The sequence below is a fragment of the Lepisosteus oculatus genome, chromosome 9 (genome assembly GCF_040954835.1).
Source record: "Lepisosteus oculatus isolate fLepOcu1 chromosome 9, fLepOcu1.hap2, whole genome shotgun sequence".
In the NCBI taxonomy this organism is placed as follows: domain Eukaryota; kingdom Metazoa; phylum Chordata; class Actinopteri; order Semionotiformes; family Lepisosteidae; genus Lepisosteus; species Lepisosteus oculatus.
The window spans coordinates 4,475,627-4,498,151 of record NC_090704.1 but is presented as its reverse complement, the minus strand read 5'-3'; the positions used below and the strand labels follow the sequence as shown (position 1 = coordinate 4,498,151).

At 45.3% G+C, this 22,525-nt stretch overlaps 2 protein-coding genes across 7 annotated transcripts in view; one reads left to right on the top strand and one right to left on the bottom strand.

The window, feature by feature from the left end:
- The first annotated feature begins 90 nt into the window (after nt 1–90).
- Nucleotides 91–8,849, top strand: mrpl37 (mitochondrial ribosomal protein L37). Of its 3 annotated transcripts, none has more exons than XM_015355315.2 (8): nt 91–236; nt 1,421–1,650; nt 2,415–2,598; nt 3,975–4,090; nt 4,878–5,063; nt 5,801–5,955; nt 6,618–6,821; nt 8,572–8,849. In XM_015355315.2, the coding sequence occupies exons 1-8, from the start codon at nt 106–108 to the stop codon at nt 8,647–8,649; spliced, it is 1,284 nt and encodes a 427-aa protein (XP_015210801.2). In that variant the 5' UTR covers nt 91–105; the 3' UTR covers nt 8,650–8,849. The 3 variants fall into 3 exon arrangements, with proteins under 3 accessions (XP_015210801.2, XP_069050116.1, XP_015210800.1); XM_069194015.1 differs by lacking the exon at nt 91–236 and adding an exon at nt 253–466; XM_015355314.2 differs by lacking the exon at nt 91–236 and having other exon boundaries at nt 1,126–1,650.
- A 1,363-nt stretch (nt 8,850–10,212) lies between these two features.
- The window catches only part of ssbp3a (single stranded DNA binding protein 3a), a 68,153-nt gene continuing 55,840 nt past the window's right edge, over nt 10,213–22,525 (bottom strand). For 2 of the 4 annotated variants that reach the window (XM_015355341.2, XM_006634672.3), the window contains 11 exons: nt 20,926–20,992; nt 19,768–19,844; nt 17,886–17,974; nt 17,662–17,710; nt 16,639–16,674; nt 15,873–15,927; nt 14,658–14,728; nt 13,981–14,059; nt 13,565–13,593; nt 13,190–13,291; nt 10,213–12,010 (listed from right to left, as the gene is read on the bottom strand). In XM_015355341.2, coding sequence (XP_015210827.1) covers nt 11,981–12,010; nt 13,190–13,291; nt 13,565–13,593; nt 13,981–14,059; nt 14,658–14,728; nt 15,873–15,927; nt 16,639–16,674; nt 17,662–17,710; nt 17,886–17,974; nt 19,768–19,844; nt 20,926–20,992 — 684 coding nt within the window. In that variant the 3' untranslated portion in view covers nt 10,213–11,980. The remainder of the gene's footprint in view (nt 12,011–13,189; nt 13,292–13,564; nt 13,594–13,980; nt 14,060–14,657; nt 14,729–15,872; nt 15,928–16,638; nt 16,675–17,661; nt 17,711–17,885; nt 17,975–19,767; nt 19,845–20,925; nt 20,993–22,525) is intronic. The other 2 variants (XM_006634671.3, XM_006634674.3) reach the window with 1 other exon arrangement.

Sequence of the window (22,525 nt, the reverse complement as noted above, 5' to 3'; positions counted from 1 at the left end):
TCCGTGTCTCACGACTACAGTATGCCTCTTTACGCAACGCGAAAGCCGAGTTAATGTGACTTAAAAAAAACAAAAAAAAACAAAAACATGATCAGCTGGCCGCGAATGGCTATCAACCCCAGCTCGAAACGAGAAGAGACCCAGGAACAACGCACCACCGCACGCCGTCCGTCCCCGCGGAGCAGGGAGATGTCGCCCCTGGCTCGGGCTCGGGTCCAGCTGTCCAGCTGCTGGCGGTAGGTGTCGAACACGCAGGGCCGGCAGCCGCTGCCACAGCACTCGGACACCAGCGGCTCCCTCGGCCTCAAACGGGCCCAGGCCGACTCTTCCTCCTCCTCCTCCTCCTCCTCATCTTCGCGATGCATCTGCTGAGCAGGCAAAAGCAGCACAGGGGGGCGGCCGAGGGGATACATTTTTAGCTTCATCGCACAGTGCTCAGAAGCTACACTGCGGCCACTGCTGTTCAGTTAGTTGCTGTTTTACATTTTACGCCAATTATAGTTGAACTCAATGTTCAGTTCACAGTACGGGGCCAATTGCTATGGCCAGATGAAATGTTTTGCTATCGTCTTTACTGTGCATGTGATGTTTACGTTGTCTCTGGTATACAGAAATAACTTACTGGTCTTTATTCTTGACGTAGATTTCCATTAGTTCCACCGGTACGTAAGGCTTCAGGTGATTGACAATATACAACAGTATATCTGCGCTACTTTAGTTACCAACTGCATGCAGACTGAATGCTATTTTCTCCAGATTCAAAGCCAAATACTTCGTTTGTCGATTAACCCACATAATACAATTAAAACAATTTTGTTTGTTTTTTAAAACGACAACAAAACCCGCAAAACTTTAGTTGACAGCATTACCTCTCATTGATGATCACGGGATATTTCCAAGGGATTTTCTGCAAATACCGCATTTTCTATCAAACGTGTTGTTAAACAGGAACTTTTAAATTAAATTAAATCTTGCAATAATTGTATTCATATTTATTTTTAATAGAATATATGCATAGGTTTGTGTGTTTTTGACTAAAGGTTTTTTATTAAAACGTATTCAACACTTCGCTGCTTAAACAGACTTTGTTCACGGTTTCTTACGCCTCACTAAAGCGCTACCCACAATTCCGTAGGCGGTGCAAGATGGCCGCCTCCAGTGCTGTACAGTGATTACAGGGTTACAGGACAGCACACTTGTCACACGTAAATTTTTTAGTCTTATAACAGAAGGCTGTAGTGGTATCTGAAATGTCCAAAGTGATTCTGCAGCGCTTTAGGGCGGCAGAACCCATTGTGACGCTAAATACTTTTAAAACGAGAAAAGCCGAGATCCCGGGAGGCAGAGTCTACTCGCAGATTTGCCGAGATGAGTTTTCAAGGCGCCGGTTCTTCTCCACTTGCCGTTGTCTGTTCTCTAGGGGACCACCGCAAAGTAAAGAGGAGAAGGTTATTGATATCCCCGGATTGGAGCGCATCACCTACGCGGACAGGATGCACTATGTCCCCGGGTTAGCAAAACCAGTATTCTCGCACTGGCGCCGGGACTGGCACGATCCTTACCATTACATGGGGCCCAAGTATGAGGAGATGCCGCTGTACAAGGACAAACCCTGTTATATATTCCACCAGAGGACGAGCATCCTAGAAGGTGAATTAATATTTTCTTACAAAAATAACTACTACGATCAGCATTAATAGTTTTGTTTCTCGTTTTGTTGTACCGCTGATGTCTGTGCGATCAACTAGGGAATCATAACTGTACTGCATTTTATGAATGATATAGTAAAACCTTCTTCAAACGTGCTTCATTTGTTACTGATCTACGTAAAACTCCGCTAAATAAATGGTGTGATCTGTTTTCAATCGGTATTACGGCTAACGGGGGCTAATATATTAGAAGCTATACTGTAACTGCACCCTAGTTGCGTATTTGCGTAAATTAAGCACTTGTTGATTAAGTACCAGAAGTAGTTCATATTAATTCGTTTATGTAAATACAACGTCAAAACGCACTGTGTTAACACTGCACTGTGAGTGTTTTGCATTCATTAGTATAATTGGTTGACGCACTGATGAACGTTTGTGAGAGCCGTAGTAAAATGCGTGTCCTTTGGGGAAACTTGTCCCATTTTGGGAAGTGTTATTTTTTGAGGGGGGAATAAATTGCCCCTCATTTCTCAGTGTTGGGGACATGTGGCATCTTTTATGGATCCTTCCATGGTATGAAAATGATGTCGGGACAACTACGGAGGGTTGTAAGAGTCTGTCTGGGGTGTAAGCTGTTAGTATTGCAGCTATCTCCGAGTAGAGCTCCGTTTGGTTTTAGTCAATATACCCAGTGAGGGTGTCCAGTGTGGCCAGGCTCTCGTCTGGAGTGACGTTCTGTCTGTCTGTCCATCTGTCTGTTGGTAGGTGTTAGACAAGCACTGTGGCTTACCAAGGCCAAGCTGATACAAGGGCTGCCACCACAGATCCTCTGTCTGGCTGAGGACCCAGCCAATCGGATTGAGGACCAGGACGAGAGAGTCCAGCAAGCAATCAGCCACGCCCGGTTCTGGGACACCACCAAAACCCGGCCCACAAGAGAGAGGTTCTGGTGAGTCCAAAATTCCGCGTGACTGATCTCGTTGGGTCAGTTTCGCTTTGGGGGTGCGTGCCATTACTCATATTTAAGAACGCGTAATGGGACTGATGGAACACAAAAAATAAAAACCACTCCATCGTCTAGAATGCTGCAGAAGACGGGATTGTTGAAGAAAGATGTTTTTCCAGGCCGTTTCTTTAATATCGGCCATTGTTCTGGGGAACCTTTCTGCTTTTTGATCTTTCATTTGGTCTTTGAAAAGGCTTAATCACTTCTCTGGTTTAAATGTGGAATGTGACATTTTGCTCCGCGGGGGATATTGACAAAGTGAAATCTAATGACCATCAGTAAATGCAGGGCAGTCGTCTTCTCAGTGGGACTGTCCGAATAAGGTTTTTACTAATTAATGCAGCACACAGCAGGGCAGGATTTCTTTGCTTAAAGAGCCCCTTCTACTGATCTTGTCCTTCGGCATTGCCAAGGCTTTGATATCGCTCATTACGTCTTGGGAAGGATGCCCTTTATAGCACAGAGAGTTGCCTTTTATCACAGAGGTGTTGTATCGCTTAACATTTCTTTTATTTCTTCTTCTGCCTCATGCGAAGGTGGGAGCATTAATGGAAAAAACCCAAATGTCACGTCCCATCTTCATGTGCGAATAAGAGTCCCGCTTTGATCATTAATCGTAATATACAGTAAACAGAAATGAAGCCGTCTTTGATTCGATTCGAAGGATAGCTTTTTTTAAAAAACAAAATTGGCACCGTAGCGTATTTTTAAATGGCTGTAAAAATCATTTCTAATAATTGGCAGTGCCTTCCCAGTGTTTCTGTTTTTCATTAATGGCCGAGATCCTCCTTCAGCTGTTTCACTACTGCCTTTAGTCTTGAGCTGCAGAAACACAAATGGAATTTCATCACTTATGAACAAAGTATGATGGTTGAGCCCTGTGAATTTTTTTATTCCTTTAATGATAATTAGATCCTTAAGAAACACCCAGTCTGTCACTGGGGGAACACAGGCTCAGGGAATCTGAATTCAATTCATCCCTAACCAGTTACTACCATCAATTCTGGAACTGACCCCTCCTAGTCTTCTTTTCATCTTACGACCAGATGGGAAGGATTTTGGCTGAGCTAAGCTAGAAGAACCTTTCACAAAAAAAACTGAAAAAATACGGTTATTTTTCTGTTCGTGCTGTTTATACGCCCGGTAAGAGAAAGAGAAAATTAAACTCCCATCCCAAGACTTCATCACAGGAAGATCGTTAAGACTGTGCTAGGAGACCACTGTGCTGATGCCCAGGTTATTACAGGCTTTGATTCCTTACGTGCACTGGGGGACCCTGCAGCTATGTGACTCTCAAGCTACACTTGTCTGTTTTGCAGTCCAGTCTTGCTGAGGAACCTACTGCACCTGTGTGGAACCTTACAGTTCAAACACCCTTCACTGTCCAAGAGGATGCTGGCTGAAAAGTACACTCTGTCAGCCTGTTGGAGCAGAGGTTTGCTTGTGTTTCAGAAATGCTATAACTGAACTTCAGGCGTTGCACAGTAAATGGCCTGTTCGTACTAAACAGTGTGCAAAGACAGGAAACAAGCAGTGGAGAAGTAAAATCAATAGAACCTGTACTTTTGTTAAGAATATTTCACACTGGACAGAAGATGAGCAATGCACAAAATCCAGGGTCTATCTTAGAAAATGTTTTAGAAAATGAATGGTGTTATCATCATCAGATTTATATGCTTGTTGTAGGTTGTAGATTATACCCTCATCTTTTTGCACTACTTTGAATGTAGAACTTCCCCACTTTCTCCTGCTTTGTGAATGAGAAATACTGAAGCATATTTTCTTCCATTCTAGACAAGTGTGTTGTGTCTGGTGTGAATTAGTTTTTAAATAGATGCTTCTTAGATATCTGAATGCCAAAATAAAAACTAGTTAAACTCATTCCTAATTACACAGCTTTAAAACTCTTCAGATATGCGAGAACTGCCCAGTAAACCAGATGTGCTTATATGGGACTGCAGCTCAAGGACATAAATATCTGTGTGCTCTCCGTTAGTAAGAGGAGGGAATCTCAAGTGACAGTCAATGATTCTTTGGATCTGTAAAGTACGCAAAAATAAATTCAAACTAGGCATCATTTGTGCTTCACACAAAAACGTTTTATTCCCTTTTCTGCCTGGGAGCATCACAGATTTTAACCTGTTTTTATTGCAATAAATGAGTTTTATTGCAGTCTCTGAAGGCAAGTGGTGGAATCAGGGCTGTGTCTGAATTTTGTACAGATGCCGATCTCTTCCAAGTCCGAGGACAGAATGGGCTGCTCCTGAACAGCAGCTCTCCGCTGCCTGTGATCGCTGGGACAGAGGAGGTGCTGGGCACTGAGCAACACGTTCTGGACACCTTCTATCCCATCTCCCCCACCATCGACCTGCAGCGCGTGCACGTCTGCCAGGAGAAGAGCCACACGGGTAGGGGATTGCTCCTGCCGCCTCTCAACTTCTGCACACAAGTCATCTGGGCTTGGTCTTCCACCTGCTCGCTCAGCTTTTACGATTGACAGAGAAAAATAAAAGATTCTACAAATGTTTTTTTTTTAATGCATTTTACCTGGATTGCTTAGATCCAGCCATCGATAAGATCACGGGGAGAAGTTTGCAATCAAGTGGCGCCCATATTGCTGGTCTGGGCGTTGGGTTGAGTAGCCAAGTGAAAGTGAAATTTCGTCCAGTCATTTCTTAGAGGAGCCCAGAGTTTGGGCCTCACACGCCTGGCTGGGAAGCCTGTAGCTTTGGGTAATGAAGTGTTTCCCAGTCTCTATCCTAAATGAATTCCCCTAAAGTTTCCCATGTGGACCCCCTGTCCTTGTCTCTCTACCCCGTATGATTAAGTACACTTGGATCAAGTCTGTGTTCTAGAGTCAGCACCCTGAGAAAAGGCTCTTCTTCTCCGAGGAATTCTGAAGAGGTTTTTACACCCGAGATTCTTACAGGTCCTTGATGTTGAAGCAGATTAGTTAACCAAACATTTCACACATGAGCGAAACACTCCCTTGTTTTTGTACAAAGCATTTCAAAGCAAAAGTGGTGCATTTAATCCCCGATCAGAGATTTCTGTTTTGGCCAACGGAGGCCCCTGCGCACAGGGGAACGGAGGAGGCCTCGTCTCTGCAGGAGGTCTAACCCCTGACCCCCTGTCCGGCCTGCAGGGTTCGGAGACGGCTACCCCTACCCCCACGCCCACACGGTGTTCTTCTGCGAGGCGGGCGAGGATGGGCTCCGGCTGAGGCCGGAGCAGCTCCGTGCCAAGATGGTCATGTTTGCCTTCGGGAACGCGCTGGCAAGGGCCCAGGCTCTCTATGGGGTAGGTACTGCAGCGCATGCAAGTAGCTGGCTTATACATGGGTGGCAGAGGCCAGGTGCCATCCAGGAGCCCTTTCTCTCAGCCTTGTGTGTTAACACCATTTCCTGTAGGTCAAGGATGGGACAGCCTTTAATTCTGCTTTGGAAACCATGAAAGAGATGACAAATGCAACTGCAATAGTACTTGTTAAAACACAGGCTGCGCGCTGAACACGTGGAGAACACCTGCGTGCAGTGCTGAGTGAAGGGCTTTTTTCATCCCTTTCAGAAGGGATGACAGTGAACTTCCTCCTGCAAGAGGATGTTGTGGCTGCAGTGAGGTCTAGAGGGGTGGGGGGCAGCTCTTCAGCAGGAGTAGAGCAGTGTAGGAAGGTGCATCCCTGCATGCTGTGGCTTGTGCAGAAGGGATCACCTGTCCTGCTCCACTGAGCTCGTTTTTAGAACTTATGATTTAATGAAAACCTATCCGTGTTTCAGCTACTGAGGAACAAAAAACATGAAAAAGGAGCCCTGCTGCCTCCTAGCTTCTTGGGTCCGGGGTTAGATTCTAGACTATTGCTCCTTCTGTGTGGAGTCTGCACGTTCCTATCCATGTTCACAGGGATTTGTGCAGGGTGAAAGAAAAGAGAGAGAAGGGTGCCTTTTTTTTTACTCTGCACTCAGGATCAGCCCCGGATCTTGGAGCAGCCCATCGTGGTGCAGAGCATAGCCACCGACGGCCGACTGTTCCAGTTCGTCGTGTTCCAGCTCAACACCACGGAGCTGAGCCCGGACACAGGTGTGAAAAACCTGGCGTGGGTGGATCAGGATCAGCTGCTTTACGACTACGCGAAATGCCTCCCGCTGATTAAGAAGAAGGTCGTCAAAGTAAGTAAAAACCCTTTTGATGATCCCACTTGATTCGGTTTAACCGCAGAAGCCAGGCTGAAGGGGTATGGGTTATGCTCTTCACGTCTTCTGCTTGTTGAGGTATGGTCTAGCCATGCTCAGCAGCAGGAGAAACATCCTTCTCCCTGTGTATGTTTTGTTTAGAAGAAGGAAGTAGACAGGCTTTAAATATCGATTAAGTGTTTTTGGCATTCAAATGTTTTTTTCTTCGGTCGTTAAATCTCTCGCGTTCACGATGCACGCGAGGGACTTTGCGGCAGAAGTAGTGCCAGATCACCTCCGTAGGGAGCTGACTGGGTCTAGGTAATGCGGTGGTTTAATCTGTTAAATGTCAATCCCGGTGAAAAAAAATCAAGAGTAGGGGGAAGGGAACCGATGTGCCCTGTTTATCAGGAGAGCAACACCTCCCTGCATGCTTATGTCAGAGGTGGGATAACGTCAAGGGCTCAAGGGTATCCACAGCCAGCACTATGTAACAGGGAAAGTGAAAAGCAGCCTGGCCCTGAGGCCTTTGTCTGGGAGAGCACCAGTCCAGGGCCTTGCCACTACGGTTGAGAATCCCACTGTGATGATCGGGGCAGGACCGGTCATTACAGAGCTATAGATGGGGGTAGCTGATGGTAACCTGACTGCATGGAGCTACAGTCTGCTGATTACGTCCTGGGATCTCACAGGCTGTCCTCCCTGCAAGCTAATCTTAATGTGACAGTTTCCCAGCCGGAACAGCGGGCGTCTAGGGCTCACATGTGCTTGTCCAGGCTGTAGGGGAGGGATGGGACAGAATCCCACAAGACAGCACCTGTGTCGCAGGGGTATAGCTTGCACCGATTCCACATACAGGACACTATTAGTATGCGATATTCACAGTGGACCCCGTTGATGACAAATGTTAAGCAGCAAATTCACGAGTTTACCAGTCATTCCTCTTCATTACAGTGGCAGTGCATCTGCTACAAAGATGCCATCAGGAAAATTACTTTATGCTCTGTTGTTTGAAAAGGGAATCTTATATTTGCCTTGGGCATATCTATAAGAACTTGTGGAATCAGTGCTTTTGTTTAATACAATCTGGCAGACACCATGGAATTGGAAAATTAATTATTCCAAACCATTCTTCCCTTAAAAATCCAGATTTGGGCTATGGGAAATATCCACCTCAAAACTAGAGCTTGTTTTGTGTAAAATAGCACAAAGGGTTTAAGACAGGATCCGTGTGACTTAGATGTGAAGTTTTACTTGCTGCACATTACTGCTGTTTTATAATGAGATTTATTGACAGTGTATTGTCCTCCAATTGATTGAAAAGGACATGCTAGTTTGTTGCATGACCACAAGGGGGCTGTCCCACGTAACAATGATGAGTCAGTACAGTATTGCATCTACAAAGGCTTCCCTATTAAGTCAGAAGGATGCTATGCATTGAAAATCCCTCTTCATGAACAGAACTATAGGGGCTGGTTAAATGTATGAACTTGTATATATTGCACAACCACCAGTGAGCAAAATCACTGCATTAGCTGGTACATTTCGCAGGATCTGGGGTTTGCTAGCTCCAAGTTACTTTAAATCCTTGTAAACGAATACAACCCAAGCGACACTGTACAGAGTGTAATTTTAATCTTGTGCATTTAAAATGCCAGGTAGATATATAGAAGAAAACACCCAGAATATTTAGTAGAGACCAGTGTTACCTGATACATAGTGTAAGTAAATCTCTCCGTCTCTTAAGGTTCCTGCTGGCTTATCAGGATATCAGCCCAACACATTCAGGAAATTCCTTGCGTTGTACTTGCACGGAGCCGTGTGAGTGGCCAGTGAAATTCCACCCTCTTCACTCCTGGGCACTGCTCGTTGCTTGGATATACACCACTGTGCGATCGGAGTGATGGAGACGTCCGATTTATTCCATCTTCTCTCGCCACTGTCTGGAGAACCGATCTGCATTTGTCTCTGTGACTTTTACAATACACATCAGGTTCAAAATAAAGAGAAAATGAAAGCTTATAATTCTTTGTCTTTTTCCATTCTTGCCAAGTTGTTTTTTAATGGTAGGGGGATCTGTTATGGGCGATTATGTTTTACAAAGTTTACTGGAATTATATTGTTTGCAAAATGGCCTTCAACCCCAGTCGCTGAAAAAAAAAAGAGCACTGGACAGATATGGTTCTTACCAACACCCTCATTAACAGACTTTTAAATGATCTATTTCAAAAGCACTTAAATAACTTTTCATTTACAATGTAAAAAACAATCAAGCCTAATAGTGGGAATAAATAATTCAGGCATGTAGTTACTTACAAGAACACCAGTCCCATCAGCACCCTATAGGCCCATCCTATGTAATTAAACTGATCCATCACTGTCTCCAACAGAATTAATGCATTTAAAGGTTTAAGAGCATTTTCCTTTCATTTTCTAATAAACGCCGAATGTTTTCATGACAGTCACAAGGCAACGGATCATCATCATATACAAAGTACTTCATCTGAGTTACATGAAGAAATGTGACACTTCCTTCATACTGACAGGAGTAAACGAAACTGTAATAGACCAGCCCTTTTCACTCCTCTTCTAGGTCACATCACGAGTTCACACTGTGCTGTGCACAGCGGCCTTCTAAGTGAAGGCCACTGGGTTACAGACGGCTTGCTGCTCCATCATGCTGGAGAGGTTAATCATCACACTTACTGCAGCACTGGGCTTGCTCTGACTGGGGGAAAAGTGACAACGCACTGCTGAAATTGTGCCAGTTCCCACTTTGCTTCCACTCCCACATACAGTTTGTTAGAAAGGCCTGGAGCGTAATTAACACTGGGGACTGATTTTTCCCCTGCACTGGCCCAGATGTTTCCGAGAAACCGGACCCTCGCTGGGTTTCACAGGACACCACGGCACCAAGCAGGGTCTGAGCCAGGCAGAGTGCAACCCGCTGGTTCCCCGGTGCAGGGCAGGATCCCAGAGACGACAACAGCAACATAACCTGAGAAATAAACTGGTAACCCAGAGGCAGTACATCTATGAAACACTGTTTTCCACCTCCAACAAACTGCAATAAAAGGCTATGATGGCAGGTGGCAGCACAGAGAAACGGTTTTCCCATCTGCCACGTGTATCTGGTCTCCACAGGCTCCTATAGACCAAATCCAGATACATTTATCAGTCAGCTAAGGGGTCAGGAGGGTCAGCCTTTGGCCAGCGAGAGTAACCGCGGCACTACAGACGATCACAGCGGCTCTCCGCTTGAATCCTCTTCACATACCGCAGGAAACAGTTGGATTTCCACCATTGTTTTGGTCCAAAACACAATATTTTAGAACGTCTTAACAGTACAGCCTAGGAGCAAACATTTCCAGAAGCAAACCAGTATGAAGACCGTTTCATCTTGATATTTATTACAGTGTGGGGAGGGAAGAGAGAGAGAGAGGGGGTGGGGGTTGGGGAACTGTTTCATTCAAAAAAAAAAACCATCCCATACCAATGAAGACAAATAATTTAGTTATTGTAAAATTACATTTCCAAGCGAACAATTCTCCGCTTAAAAAAAAGCGTCCTGAAGACCAAAGGCTTACAGCAATACCACAAAACCTTTTTTTTTTGCATTTTCTATTCTTACTGCAGTCGTGAGGCTGCCATACTTTCTCTCGAATACCCTAAGCTAAGCACGGTGAAATGCCTAGTTGAAGCAAAGACATAAAAATACATTTAAATAATTCACTATTTAAAAAGTATGAAATATCTCTAACTGCAGCAAGAAATCAATACAAATCTGGCATTAGAAGTAGAATAAAAATAAATCAGGAAGAGAGGGTTTTGGGGTTCAGAAACAGGGATTTTGGGGAGGGGGAGGGGATCATCCCTTGATAAAATATTAGCAACAAATATTGAACACAAACTACAATGTATAATAATTACTTTGTCTCCCATTATAACCATACTACAAGGTAAGAAACACAGAAACAGCTACAATGTTCGAGAATCAGCACAAAGGTATGTCCAGGCAGATAATATTTTATACATTACATGATACACTTTTTTTTTATAGAAGTGGGCTTAAAAAAAGACCATCTACAGGTAGTGTACTGTACATAGATCCCAGCTTTCACACAATGTCGCTGTACAACAGGGTTTGTGTCATTTTCTGTACTCCCCCCCTGACGAATGGAGGGTTTTCTTCCTTTTGAACAGAGCATGTCTACAAAACAGCAGTCAGAACCTAACATTTAAATACAAATGAAAGTCGACAAATGCAGTGCTTGGGAGATCATTCTTTCTCACCCTCAGCCAAATAGCCCACTTTACAGTAAATGCAGACTTAGGCGGATTCTTTGAAAGCATCTACTGCACTTGTTATATTGGAGGAGTTATACAAACAGAATTAAATTAAACCTAGTAAAAGGGATCTTTTTCAAAGCAGAATTCTCCCACACAAGGTCCAGTATGCAGGATCTTCATGTTAATCTAAAAAAAATCAAAAAGAAATAATAAAAAAAACTAAGATTCCCCAAGTTCAAGGCATCTTCTGAGAGTTCATAACAGAGAATTCCAAGGAGAAGTGTGTTTTTGAGAAATGTCTTTCTTGAGAGACACCTTGTAGCTGGGATGAAGGAACGACTTTATTGGGGGGAAAAAAGACTTGCCTACTGTCCCATTTTTTCTTCTCAAAACCAATCCACAGCGCACGTGCAGACTGTCCAGTTTAAAACGTAGCAACGACACGAATGGACCTCTCGAATCTAGACTATCAGCCCCGCTCGGCACGGCACAGACAAGACAACAGTTTTCAAGAACAAAGCAGAAGAGGTCGAGTCAGCTTTCCGTTTTATTTTTTTTGCGCTCAGGGAAAAAAAAATTATAACTGGGGGGGGAGATGGGAAAAAAAATAAAAGTAACTAAAAATGTGTCATCATGTATGTATATAATCCTTCCAGAAGCTGGTTTTGTCACGTCTTGAAAAAGTTTTGTCCTTCATGTTTTATGGAACACAAGAAGTTCAGCCATGTTTTTGTCCTTGGTTATTGCGCGAAACTAAATTCAGGGTGCTTCCTCGGCTCTTTGTCGAACGGATACACTGCTTCTTGCATATGGTTATCTTCCAAGCGATGGCTGACTCTTTCTTGTCCTGGGCGGGGGTGGGGCAGTCACACACTCATCGTCATGGTGGGAGAGTACTGGAAGACATCAACACAGGACAGCTGTTCCACACAGAAAGACGAGCGCACAGCACGGAGCACAGGGTGGCAGCGGCGAGGCTGCTCACCTGGAGGTAACGTATTTGCAGTACATGAGAACCCCCTGAAAATGCTCTACATTCGAAGCCATCACAGAGATAACGAGCACTAAGAAGTCCGTCCATCCCTTTTCTCACCACTGCATCCCACTGGGGGTCGCGGGGGAGCCGGAGCCCAAACTGGCAACTCACTGGAGCAAGAAAGGACACCCCCACCCCCACCCACACCAGGTTCAATGTTCCCAGTTGTCAATTAACCTACTAGCATGCCTTTGGGCAGTGGGAGGAAACCTACACGAACGTAGGCAGAACATGCAAACTCCATGCAGACTACATCCCAAGTCCGGATTTGAACCCAGGGCCCCAGCGCTGCAAGGAAGCAATGCTGAGGACTGTGCCAACATGCCACCACACTCAACAACTCACGATATGCTTTTGAGTTCTGCACCTTGTGATTAGGGAACATAAAAATGTTCAAAACCGAAGTGGATGCATTTAGTTGAGCTTCTACTTTTCCGGAGTGATATCACTCTATGGCTGGTATGCACAGACTCTTACTAGAAACAGAGCCCCGCTCTCACATGAATACACACTTGATCCCTCCTCTTTTTAAATTGAGTGTTAATATTTGAATATTTGAAATTTCTAGATCCAGTATAGTTCCATATACTTCACCAGAACGTTCCAATACAGGTTCTGGAAAAGGGCGATGGTCGCTCTTGAGCAGACACAGCACCCTCTGGTATGAACCTTCAACACAAGGTACACCACTCCCTTCATAAGCTACCTGTACTTCCTCACTGTTTGAATACAGAACCAATAACGTACACCGTTTGCATGAAATACCTTTCCTAGGCTCCTAGGATTTGTTCACAGAAATACGATCTAACCCCTGTCCATTCACATGAAGAATACCTTCATATGACAGCCCGACAGATAAAGAAGCGAATTCTTCTCAGGCCCTCAAGACAAACTTCCATACTGTTGTCAAGCAAAACAGACCGATGAGGAGTACGTGTCATAAACTCGATCGGCTGGGATAAAAACGTCCCGTCCTCTCCTCTGGGCCCAAGCACACGTGGGACAGTCATCTGCCAGGGGGACACGTCCCAGTACTCACGTTATCGTTCTGGAAGGAGTGGAGAAAGTTGCCCCCCAGCTCGCCGTCGTCCCGCGGGGTCCCGGGTGGATTGCTAATGCCACTTATGTTGTTGGGAGAATTCTGCAAGGAGCAAGACAAGCGCAAGATCGATATGGGCCCAGAGCGTTATGAACGGCAGAATCTTTCAAACCGCTATTAGAAAACACATAAAATCCGAAGCACTGCACCGCACACCTTCGCTTTTTTAACTGCTGACATATAAAATACGTGCAGGTTTCAGGAATACAGGCTGGCCTACCACAAGGCTGTGGTACTCCAGGCGCCGCCATAAAAATATTGCGCACACCCGGGACGTTTACAATGACAATCAGTGATGGGGGAAAAAAATATTACCTTAGAAAGTCCATCTATATCCCCTGACCCTGCGTGAATCGGGAGAAAAAAAGAAGTTATTATTTTCCCAGATTCTAGCTTTGTTTTTTCAGAGCAGAATAAACAAGGAGGCCATTTCGGCTCCATCTAGCTCGTTAGGCTGTTTAAAACGGTTATTAATGATGCCCAAAAGTGAAAATGCACACACTGACGGAGAAACGGATACAATTCACACATTGCGTCAGTCCTTCTTTATTTCAATGAAGAAATGGTGTCTGTAAATTGGATAAATTCCTGCAGTAAAAAGCAGGCAGTGCTATTAGCGAGAACAACTCCCTCCTCATCACAGGCTTACATTTCAGATCAATAGCATTGATGTTGTGTTTAGCATCTGCTTTATTAAATTCCGCTGGCTCTCACCGAGAGGCTTGGCTTACCTAATGATCCGTTCATGTGGTGTGGCTCCATCCCCCCCATGCCACCCATGGGGCCGTCGGAGCCTGGGCCCATGGGGAACTGAGGGAGCGAGAGAGAGAGAGAGCCGGGTCACGCCACGCCCCCTGTGCAGACGGCACACATTACCCTGACAAACAGCCCGGCAGGAGTGACCCCTGACCCCCCCAGGGAGCGACTCAATTAGGCTCTAGCGCCCCCCCTCCGCCCCCCGCGGGGGTTCAGGGGGGAGATCTCGGTGACCGGGAGGTGAAAACGCAGCCACTTTGCGGCTTTTGTCACTTTTTAAGATGACACTCCTGTCCACCACACATCACCGGGTTACTGATCTCAGAATCCCGTATCTGTCATTTTGCTTGACCGAGGGGGGAGTCGGCACGAGATTTTAATACTGTATAACAGGGCACACTGTGGGATTTTTCCAGTGGAGAAATCCTGATAGCATTCCTAATCCTCCCCCCATTTCCAGACTAAAGAAGCAGCAGTTCCATTGCACTGCAGCATGCCTATAGCAGGGGAGGTTTCTGACATTGTGGAAAACACTTAAAACTGGATCTTCCAGATCTTGTTCGTGTCTTTTGGTTAATTTAAATAAAATAAAATACAACTGTACAGCAGCTGCAATAATTCCGTTTCGTCGAGGGAGAGCTGGACCACTCACATTTGTTCTGTTTCCACCAGGCGGTACAGCATTAATCATTGTGTAGAGGTTGTCACTGGAGTTTGTGGAATCTGCAAGTGTACACACAAAGAGAGAGAGGACGTGCCAAACAGGTCAAATACTTGCATTTACCCCAACCTGGGAAAGAACTTAACTGCGTCATTGTATTCCCTTTACCGACGCTCCAAAAATCAGAACGAAAAATAAACAAAAAAACGATTAAAATCAATCTGGAGGGGTGCTCAATTCAGCACAGGCTGAGCTGTATGATACAGGCATTGAGGGTCCAGAAAAAAAAACCCAATAAAACTTCACAGTGACATTAACAGACCACTGGTTTCAAACTGGGAGGGTCCGGAGAGTCTGCCCAGAGTTCCTCGATCTGTGTGCAGTCTGGGACTCACAACTAAGCCGAGATGTGAAAAAAAACACAACTACTGCACATTGGGTCAATGAGAAAAATTAACTAGCTGTTGTAAATATTGTAAAAAAAAAACAGATGACCAAAAGCATGATGTACAAAAATACAACACAAAATCTGTTACCCTGATGAATCTTGATCAGATGATTTTCTTTAAAAACAATGGTCTCATTGCAAGCAGTGCACTTGCGGAGATGATGAGGAGGAGGGGAAGACCCCCTCTATGAGATATGGAAATCTCATGGAGCCTGCCAAACTCTCACACTTGATCGTGAGGAGTCTTTTTTTTCTTGGGATTCACCGTGTATTCTGTAGCAATCAATAAATCTACCTGGGCCAACAGCAATCTCTAAAACGAGCACCCGAAGACACTCCAATGTACAAGGTTACATATACACAGTCTGTGATGCGGTTCTTTGCACGAAACGTCAAGCGCGACTTCTTTTCTTTCTTGTCAGGCCACAGGAAGGAGCTCCTAGTCCTGGAATCCCTGTGCTCAGCCCACACAGAGGCACCGGGACTTTTGATGCTCTGAAGAGCCAAGTCGATATTTCCAACTGTGACGCCATTACATTATAAAACGCATGACTCGGCATTCTTTAACAGGTGGGCATGCCATGTCCCCTTACGATCCCTCATGCGCATGGCACCTGCAAGTGATTTTACCCCCCCCAGAGCGTTTCTGCTCCGAATGCTCATAGCTCGCTCTCTCTCCGGCCCCGAGTGGTGCAGAAACCGGCTCCGAGGGCAATTCATCAGAGCGGCGGGCGAGGCGGGCGAAGAAGAGCCGTTACCTGCTGGACTGGGCATGATGGGCGTGCCGGGGGGTCCTCCTCCACCAGGGGGGCCCTGTGGACAGAGAGGAAACGCGTGTCACTGCCGGTCGCCCAGCCCGCCCTGCAATAGGTCAGCCCCTCCTGCTGCTGCTGTCAGCAACAACGTCAGTGCTGTTCCCCCGGCCAAGCACGGGTCCCGGCCTAACTGCCCGACGCACTGCACCGCCGAGACGCTCACTGCCCTGTTTACACTGAAGGAAAGGGGGAGAGGGCCACACGCTCTGCGCTCTGTGACCAGATGATTACGTTTTGCCACAACAATTTCCCATAATTAAACACCATTTTATTTTTAGACAAAGAAAAACACAAAATCGCATTTTGTTTTCAAGGTTTCTGTTGTCGCTCCTTGATTACTGGCTAGGAACAGCGGCGCTGCTCTCAAGCGGTCTGGGTGTATGAGGCTTGCTGAGCCTCTTTCCCCATCTCCAGAACTCACTGAAATCAACTGGCCACCTCCGCCCAGTATCACTCCTGCTGGCTTGTACAAGCCACCTCACCCGTTACAGAAATAAGCAAGAGGGAACTGATTTGTCAGGAGGTATTTGAAACAGAGAGCAGAGACCGCAGGTCCCTGTGACACTGTAGCAAACTGGAACCCAGCTCCAGCTGGGATAAAGTCCCTGCTCAAAGTCGAAGGATATTTTTAAATCGTTGCCCAGAGAACAAAACAAATGCATTGTTTTTTTTCCCCCCAAAATAAGTAAAAAAACATAAAACTCTTTACCACATATGTGCCTGGGGATGATGAAGAATATGGGATCTGTAAGTAAAACAGAAACAAATACGCTCAGTACAAGAAACTCAGTTGAACTTGCCAGTAATAAGGGATACTGAATTCATTTGTAAATTCACATAAAGTATTAATGTCACTAGATACAAAACAATTGGAGCTGGCATTTTTTAGTTTCGTTTTTTGCGAAACAAAACAATATTGTCAGCTGTAATATTTTTATTGAATGACAGTTGAAGGACAGCGAAAGTGGTTTTAAACGGTTTACAGTGTGGGATATACAGTACTGTAGAGTAAAATATCAATATAAACAACCGCACAATCAAGACAAATGTTCTCCAATTGTAGTGTAATTATAATATTTAATTTGAAATTGTGATAACACTTTGGATGTGGATGTTCATGATTAATTCATGATGAATAAGGAAAGAATTATGAAAAACACATGAATAGACTGTGACTTAATGTGTATTTTATTTAAAACCCTTAAGAATGGATATATTCTGTCACATTTAATGACACTTTAATCACAGAGTTTAACAACTAATGTCAAAGGCAAATTTCTGCTGCTATCCAGGAAAACCTACCATGAAAGATTTTTAATTCGATTACCCCCCAGTCGTAAAAAAACAACACTGATCTTCATCTTTTCAGTAAAGATTTGCTATGTTTTAGCACAGGAGGCTCCATTTAAATAGACAGCAGTAAGAAAGGCATTGGCTCTTGGTTGAATGGCAGCTCTGGACTGCTCCTCCATGTGATCTGTTCTCATTATCCGGATCAGACGGGATGCAATGCTGCATTTTCGTCTCTTTCCCCACCGTCACAGTTCACTCGATATATAACCCCTGGCAGACGAGCTACAGGCACAGCACTACCTTCACTGCCAGTCCCTTCGCTAAACCGCGCGCGATTCCGGGATGGCGTTTTGTCGTGCTCTCCGGAAACCGGCCAGCAGCGACAGGAGAGAGAGAGAGAGAACGAAGAAGAGCAATTCCGAAACGTTCCCATACTCACTGAATTAGCGCTGTTAGGATTCGGCCACGGTCTTCCTGCTCCTGGACCCCTGCGAGAGGCCAGAAGAGCCGACTGGTTAGCCACACCCTCCATCACAGGAGATGGTAATACATCAAAAACACATGTCATCCTTCTGGCTTAAAAGCAGTTGTCAAAATAGCTCTCTTGAACACACACACACACACACACCAGCCCCACTGGGAAAAAGAAGCTCTGCGTCTTACATGTTAATTCCAGGCATGCCGGGGCCTATTGAGTTGGGTGGAGGTCTCATTCCGCCGCCATAGTTCTGCAATGATAACCAAGGATCAGACTACCATAACGAGAAGAAACCCGAGAAGAGAAGAGAAGAGAGAAAAAGAGGGTTAGTCTGTGGGAAATGCACTGGAATGAAAAGATGCCGATGAACGAGACCTGACAATTAACATCTGAACGATGGAGCAGAAAGGAGGGGTGGAGGGTGGACAGGGGTTGAGGGGGGTTACAGTAACAAATCAGAAGCCCTTGAAAGTACAACGAAACTTTTACACGAACATTCAAGTGATTTTGTTTAACAAAAACACGAAGGGGCAGGTTTGTCGTTTTCCATTCTCAATAAAAGCATGGAAAATGCACAACGTTAACAGCAGTATTAAATAGAACCTAAAAACTGAATGAATGAATCAATGAGATCAAGAAAGGCTGCAAACAAGAGCAGGGTAATTTGCTTATTTTGGATGGCCTTAGTCCACATTCCACATGAAAACCATCTGACCTGTGTTTCAGTAACTCTCCCTGTGACTATCTGTATTAAGCGCCGTTATGGTCTTATTAACTTATATGAGTGAATAGGAGGCCTTCATTCTAACAATCACAATTAACATAAGGCAGGAGAGCAATATATATTTTTTAATGTATACATATAATACAAAAGATATGTCACGTGCTGAAGGTTAATCGCTGAACTGTGAAAGAATGTCGTACAAAGTTAAAGACGACCCATCTGGTAGTCAGGTGTCTACAGTCCGCACTGTGGAGCTAACCTACTGTAAATAAATGGGCTGACATGATCAAGAGGTGAAGGACTGGTTCTGCCCTCAAGGCAGGAGCACAGAGGGCAAAAGTTCAACAGGGATGGGACTCCTGTTTCAGGAGGAACATAGCGTGGCGTGGTGAATTGGAGATGTGGTGAATTCAACCAGGGTGTTCATAAAAGGAGAGACAGACATATTCTACACCAAACAGAGAGACGAGAAGAGATCAGACAAAGGAAAATTGAGACGGAAGAAGACAAACGGGGTCTGAGCTCCCTGATTAGCAATTTCCGACACCCTCTTCCCCCCAGGAGGCTTGTGGCATGTTCCCTACAACAGAGCCCCAGGCGTGATCATCCACACCAGATGCAGACAAGGCAAGTGCGAATAGCTGTTCACACCGACTGACCAGTACAAAGCTCAATTATATAAACTACTGATAAACTAGGCATTTTTTAAGGACGCCAACTACTTTATAGTTCATTTTTATGCTAAGTGTTGAGTGTTGTACTGCAAGGTTTGTGAAGGCTACATCTGCAGTACAGCTGGTTGTATTGCTAGGTCATCTTCAGTTCTGGGGCCCGCTAATGTTAACAGTATTTAACAGTTTTATTTCCAAAATGAAAAGAGCATATCCAAATGCAGCATTACCCTCTTGTCTTGCAAACTCAACACAAAATGTATTTCTATTGTTGACCGACGTGTCCTACATTGGAACACGTCGTAGAAAAGGCAACTTGACATGGATAAACTTCTCCTTGAACCAACTCGCCACCTGGGACCAAAAACGCGGATTCGACAGCCTCCAGGGGGGCAGGTGAGCCCCCACCGGCAACCTGATGGCTTTCCAACCCACCCCCCCTGGAGGAACGTTCGGTTTGGGGCCAGAGCACGGCGTAGCTGAAGCCAGCAACCGATTCTGCCACAGGGAGAGGAGGTCTGAGGAGATGCTCCCGGCAGACGGCGAGGTCAGAGGGTAAAGGTCACAGAAACATACTCTGCGTTAAGAGTAGTTTTTAGGCAACAGCAAAAGAGTTGGGCCATTTAAGCTCAACATTCAGTCATTCATGACTGCCAGTGAGAGAGGGCATACCTGAGGTCCTGGACCCATCGGGCCCATTCCTCTGGGGGGGTTCATCCTCTGCATTGGTCCTCCTATGTTAGGATGTCCTGAAAAACACAAACACGGAAGTGTGGGTATACACCTTGGAAGGCAGAAGGTAGACTTTCCATCCACACATTTTCTCACTGCTTTATCCAATACAGGGCTGGGGAGGAGCTGGAGCCCATCCCAGCAAGCCAAGGGCACAGGGCAGGATACACCCTGGATGGGACGCCAGTCCATCACAGGGCGCGCACACAATCACACCAGTCACAATTTGTCACTGCAGCTTACTGTACACTGAAAGACAAGGTTGCTGCCAGCATTGACAAAGATTTCAAAACAAGTGGCTTACACACAGGCTTTGAACTGGACCAGTTTGCAGAACAGGCAACAAGATGACACAACGTATGGCGGTAACCTTGTTATTTTGACAATTTCTTGTATTTTTGGTTGTATTTTAAAATACATTTGTATTATTGATCATTACATTTTTTATCATCTTCCTTTTATGATAGGCAATTCTTGTATTTAAGTTGTGCAGAGCAATCTGAAGCAGGTTTGGGCTCAACTGGTTCCCATGAAGATTCTGAACGATTTCTCCAACGCACACGGCAGGTCCCCAGCTTCACTGACGCAGCGCCGCACACGTTAAATCACGTTAGCAACTGCCAAACTGGGAGTTTTTTTTTTTATTGGCTATATGGCGTTTGTGCAGGATCAGGCTGAAATTTTGCAAGGAAAGACAGAAGTCCTTAAGATCACACCGGAGGTTTTCCAAAGCTTCGAAATCTAATAACTTTACCATTTGATTATTTTGCCATCTGAAAAAAAAAAAAGAGAGAGGACCCCTTTTGCCACTTTGAAAGTTAGTTCAGAAAAGCCCTGCTCAGCACTTCCCCACAACCAATCAGGTGCGAGTCAGGAGGCTATCCTCCTACCAAGGGGGGGGGAGGGTCGAGACGTTTGAAAACCAAACTATAAATCGGACATCAAACAAACAAACAAAAAAACGATTGACCTACAAATCGTGCCCAACTGGTCCAGCCGTTCAATAAGCTAAATTTGGCCGCTCTAAGGAGAAAAGCAAGCAGAACTGCTCTCTGTGGAGGGCAGCGAAAGGTGTGTGCCGACGCCTGGTGACCTCACCTTGTTGCCGTGTGTGGTCCATTGTGTTGGGCAGCAGGGGCTGTGCACCTGGTACTCCTCCGGGAGGCTGTCAGGGAGCGAGAGAGAGAGAAAACGCCAGCGTCACCTCACCGCCTGCCTCGACCCACAGCCTCACAGCTCTTCTCACTGCACAGGTTAACTCCCCAAGCCTCGACACCACAGGTCCACCTGCGACCTGAACGCGCCACCCGGCGTCCATACCGCCACCTCCTGCAGGGCATGACGCGCTTCAAAACGCCCAGGAGAAACGGGCGCTATTGTTCTTGCCTGTGCGACGCCAACGGACCCCTAGCGTTTATCTCAACGTGAGCGGAGGGCCTTACAATTTCCACACAAAGACGGGGCACTGTGGGAATGCGCGAACACTTCACTGCGAAGAGAACGCATCTGTGCGCAGATGCCCAGGGGATTGCTCCAAACCATTGTGGAAGCGGTATCTGGACACAATCTCCCTTTAAAGGCGGAAATTTGCTCACTGACTGCTTCACAGAGCAGGAGACGATCAAGGTCTTCATAAAGATTGTGAATATCAGGGTGGTTTCTACATAGAGCATTACAGCCTAGGCTTTTGAGTGCAGCATATAGTCCTGTGGCTGTTTGCCACACACAAAGCCTGCACGAGAAGGATGTCTATTTGGTTTTAAGTATTTCCATTGCAAATCAAGATGCCTCGTTCACATATTTCGCATTGCATTATTTATAGATGTGTTCCTGCTTAACTTCTGGCTTCAACATCTTAAAATTCAACCGTTAATTTCTTGCTTCTAGGGCACAGGTCAGTTCGATTTGTTTTTTGGAGCTCAAAAGAAAACTGACACTATTTTCGGTAGAAAGTATTATAAGCTGTCATTTTTTGCAAAGCCTGAGAAAAGCAAGTGTGGTTTTTTGGGGATTACAGTCTCACTAGGCATGTCAAGGCATGATCACTTTGGTTACAGGTAAATACCACTGGCCCACGTCACCCACCCAGGAGTCTACTAAGTTTGTAATAACAGAACAAAGCTCCTTCTGTTCTCGGTAAAGATAGAGGATAAATGCAGGTTCATTTTAGGAATGACCTCTGTCGCTTAACCCTGAAGCTGATCTAAGCATACTACGGCTCATTTTCTAGCCTAATAGGGGGGATTAGTCGTAGCACTCTTCTGTAATCTAAAGCAATTTGCAGATGATCGCTTTCTATATGGAACTTTACAACCAAACGTTTTAATCTCGCACTGAAAATTTTAGATGCATGTGTTTGACAGTTTCTCAGATGTATAACCAATCAACATATATATGCAGGATGAAACTGCGTCTTCTAAAATCACCATTACATCAGTGATAACTGCCCACTGTTATAAATGGGACTTTAAGTATAATGTGAAAACGCAATACTTAGTGTCTTACCAAATAAAATTATCCTGATACTGGTGACAGACAAACAAACCACACAATATTTTAACGACACTGTCGCCTGCCTCAACGCAGGCAAATTCAATTTTTTTTCTGTTCCAGTAAGTCCACTTAAAGACGTTTGCAGAGGAGGACGACGTAATCTCTCGATTCCCAGCCTCAGGGCCGGGTCTCTTTCCCTTGTGCG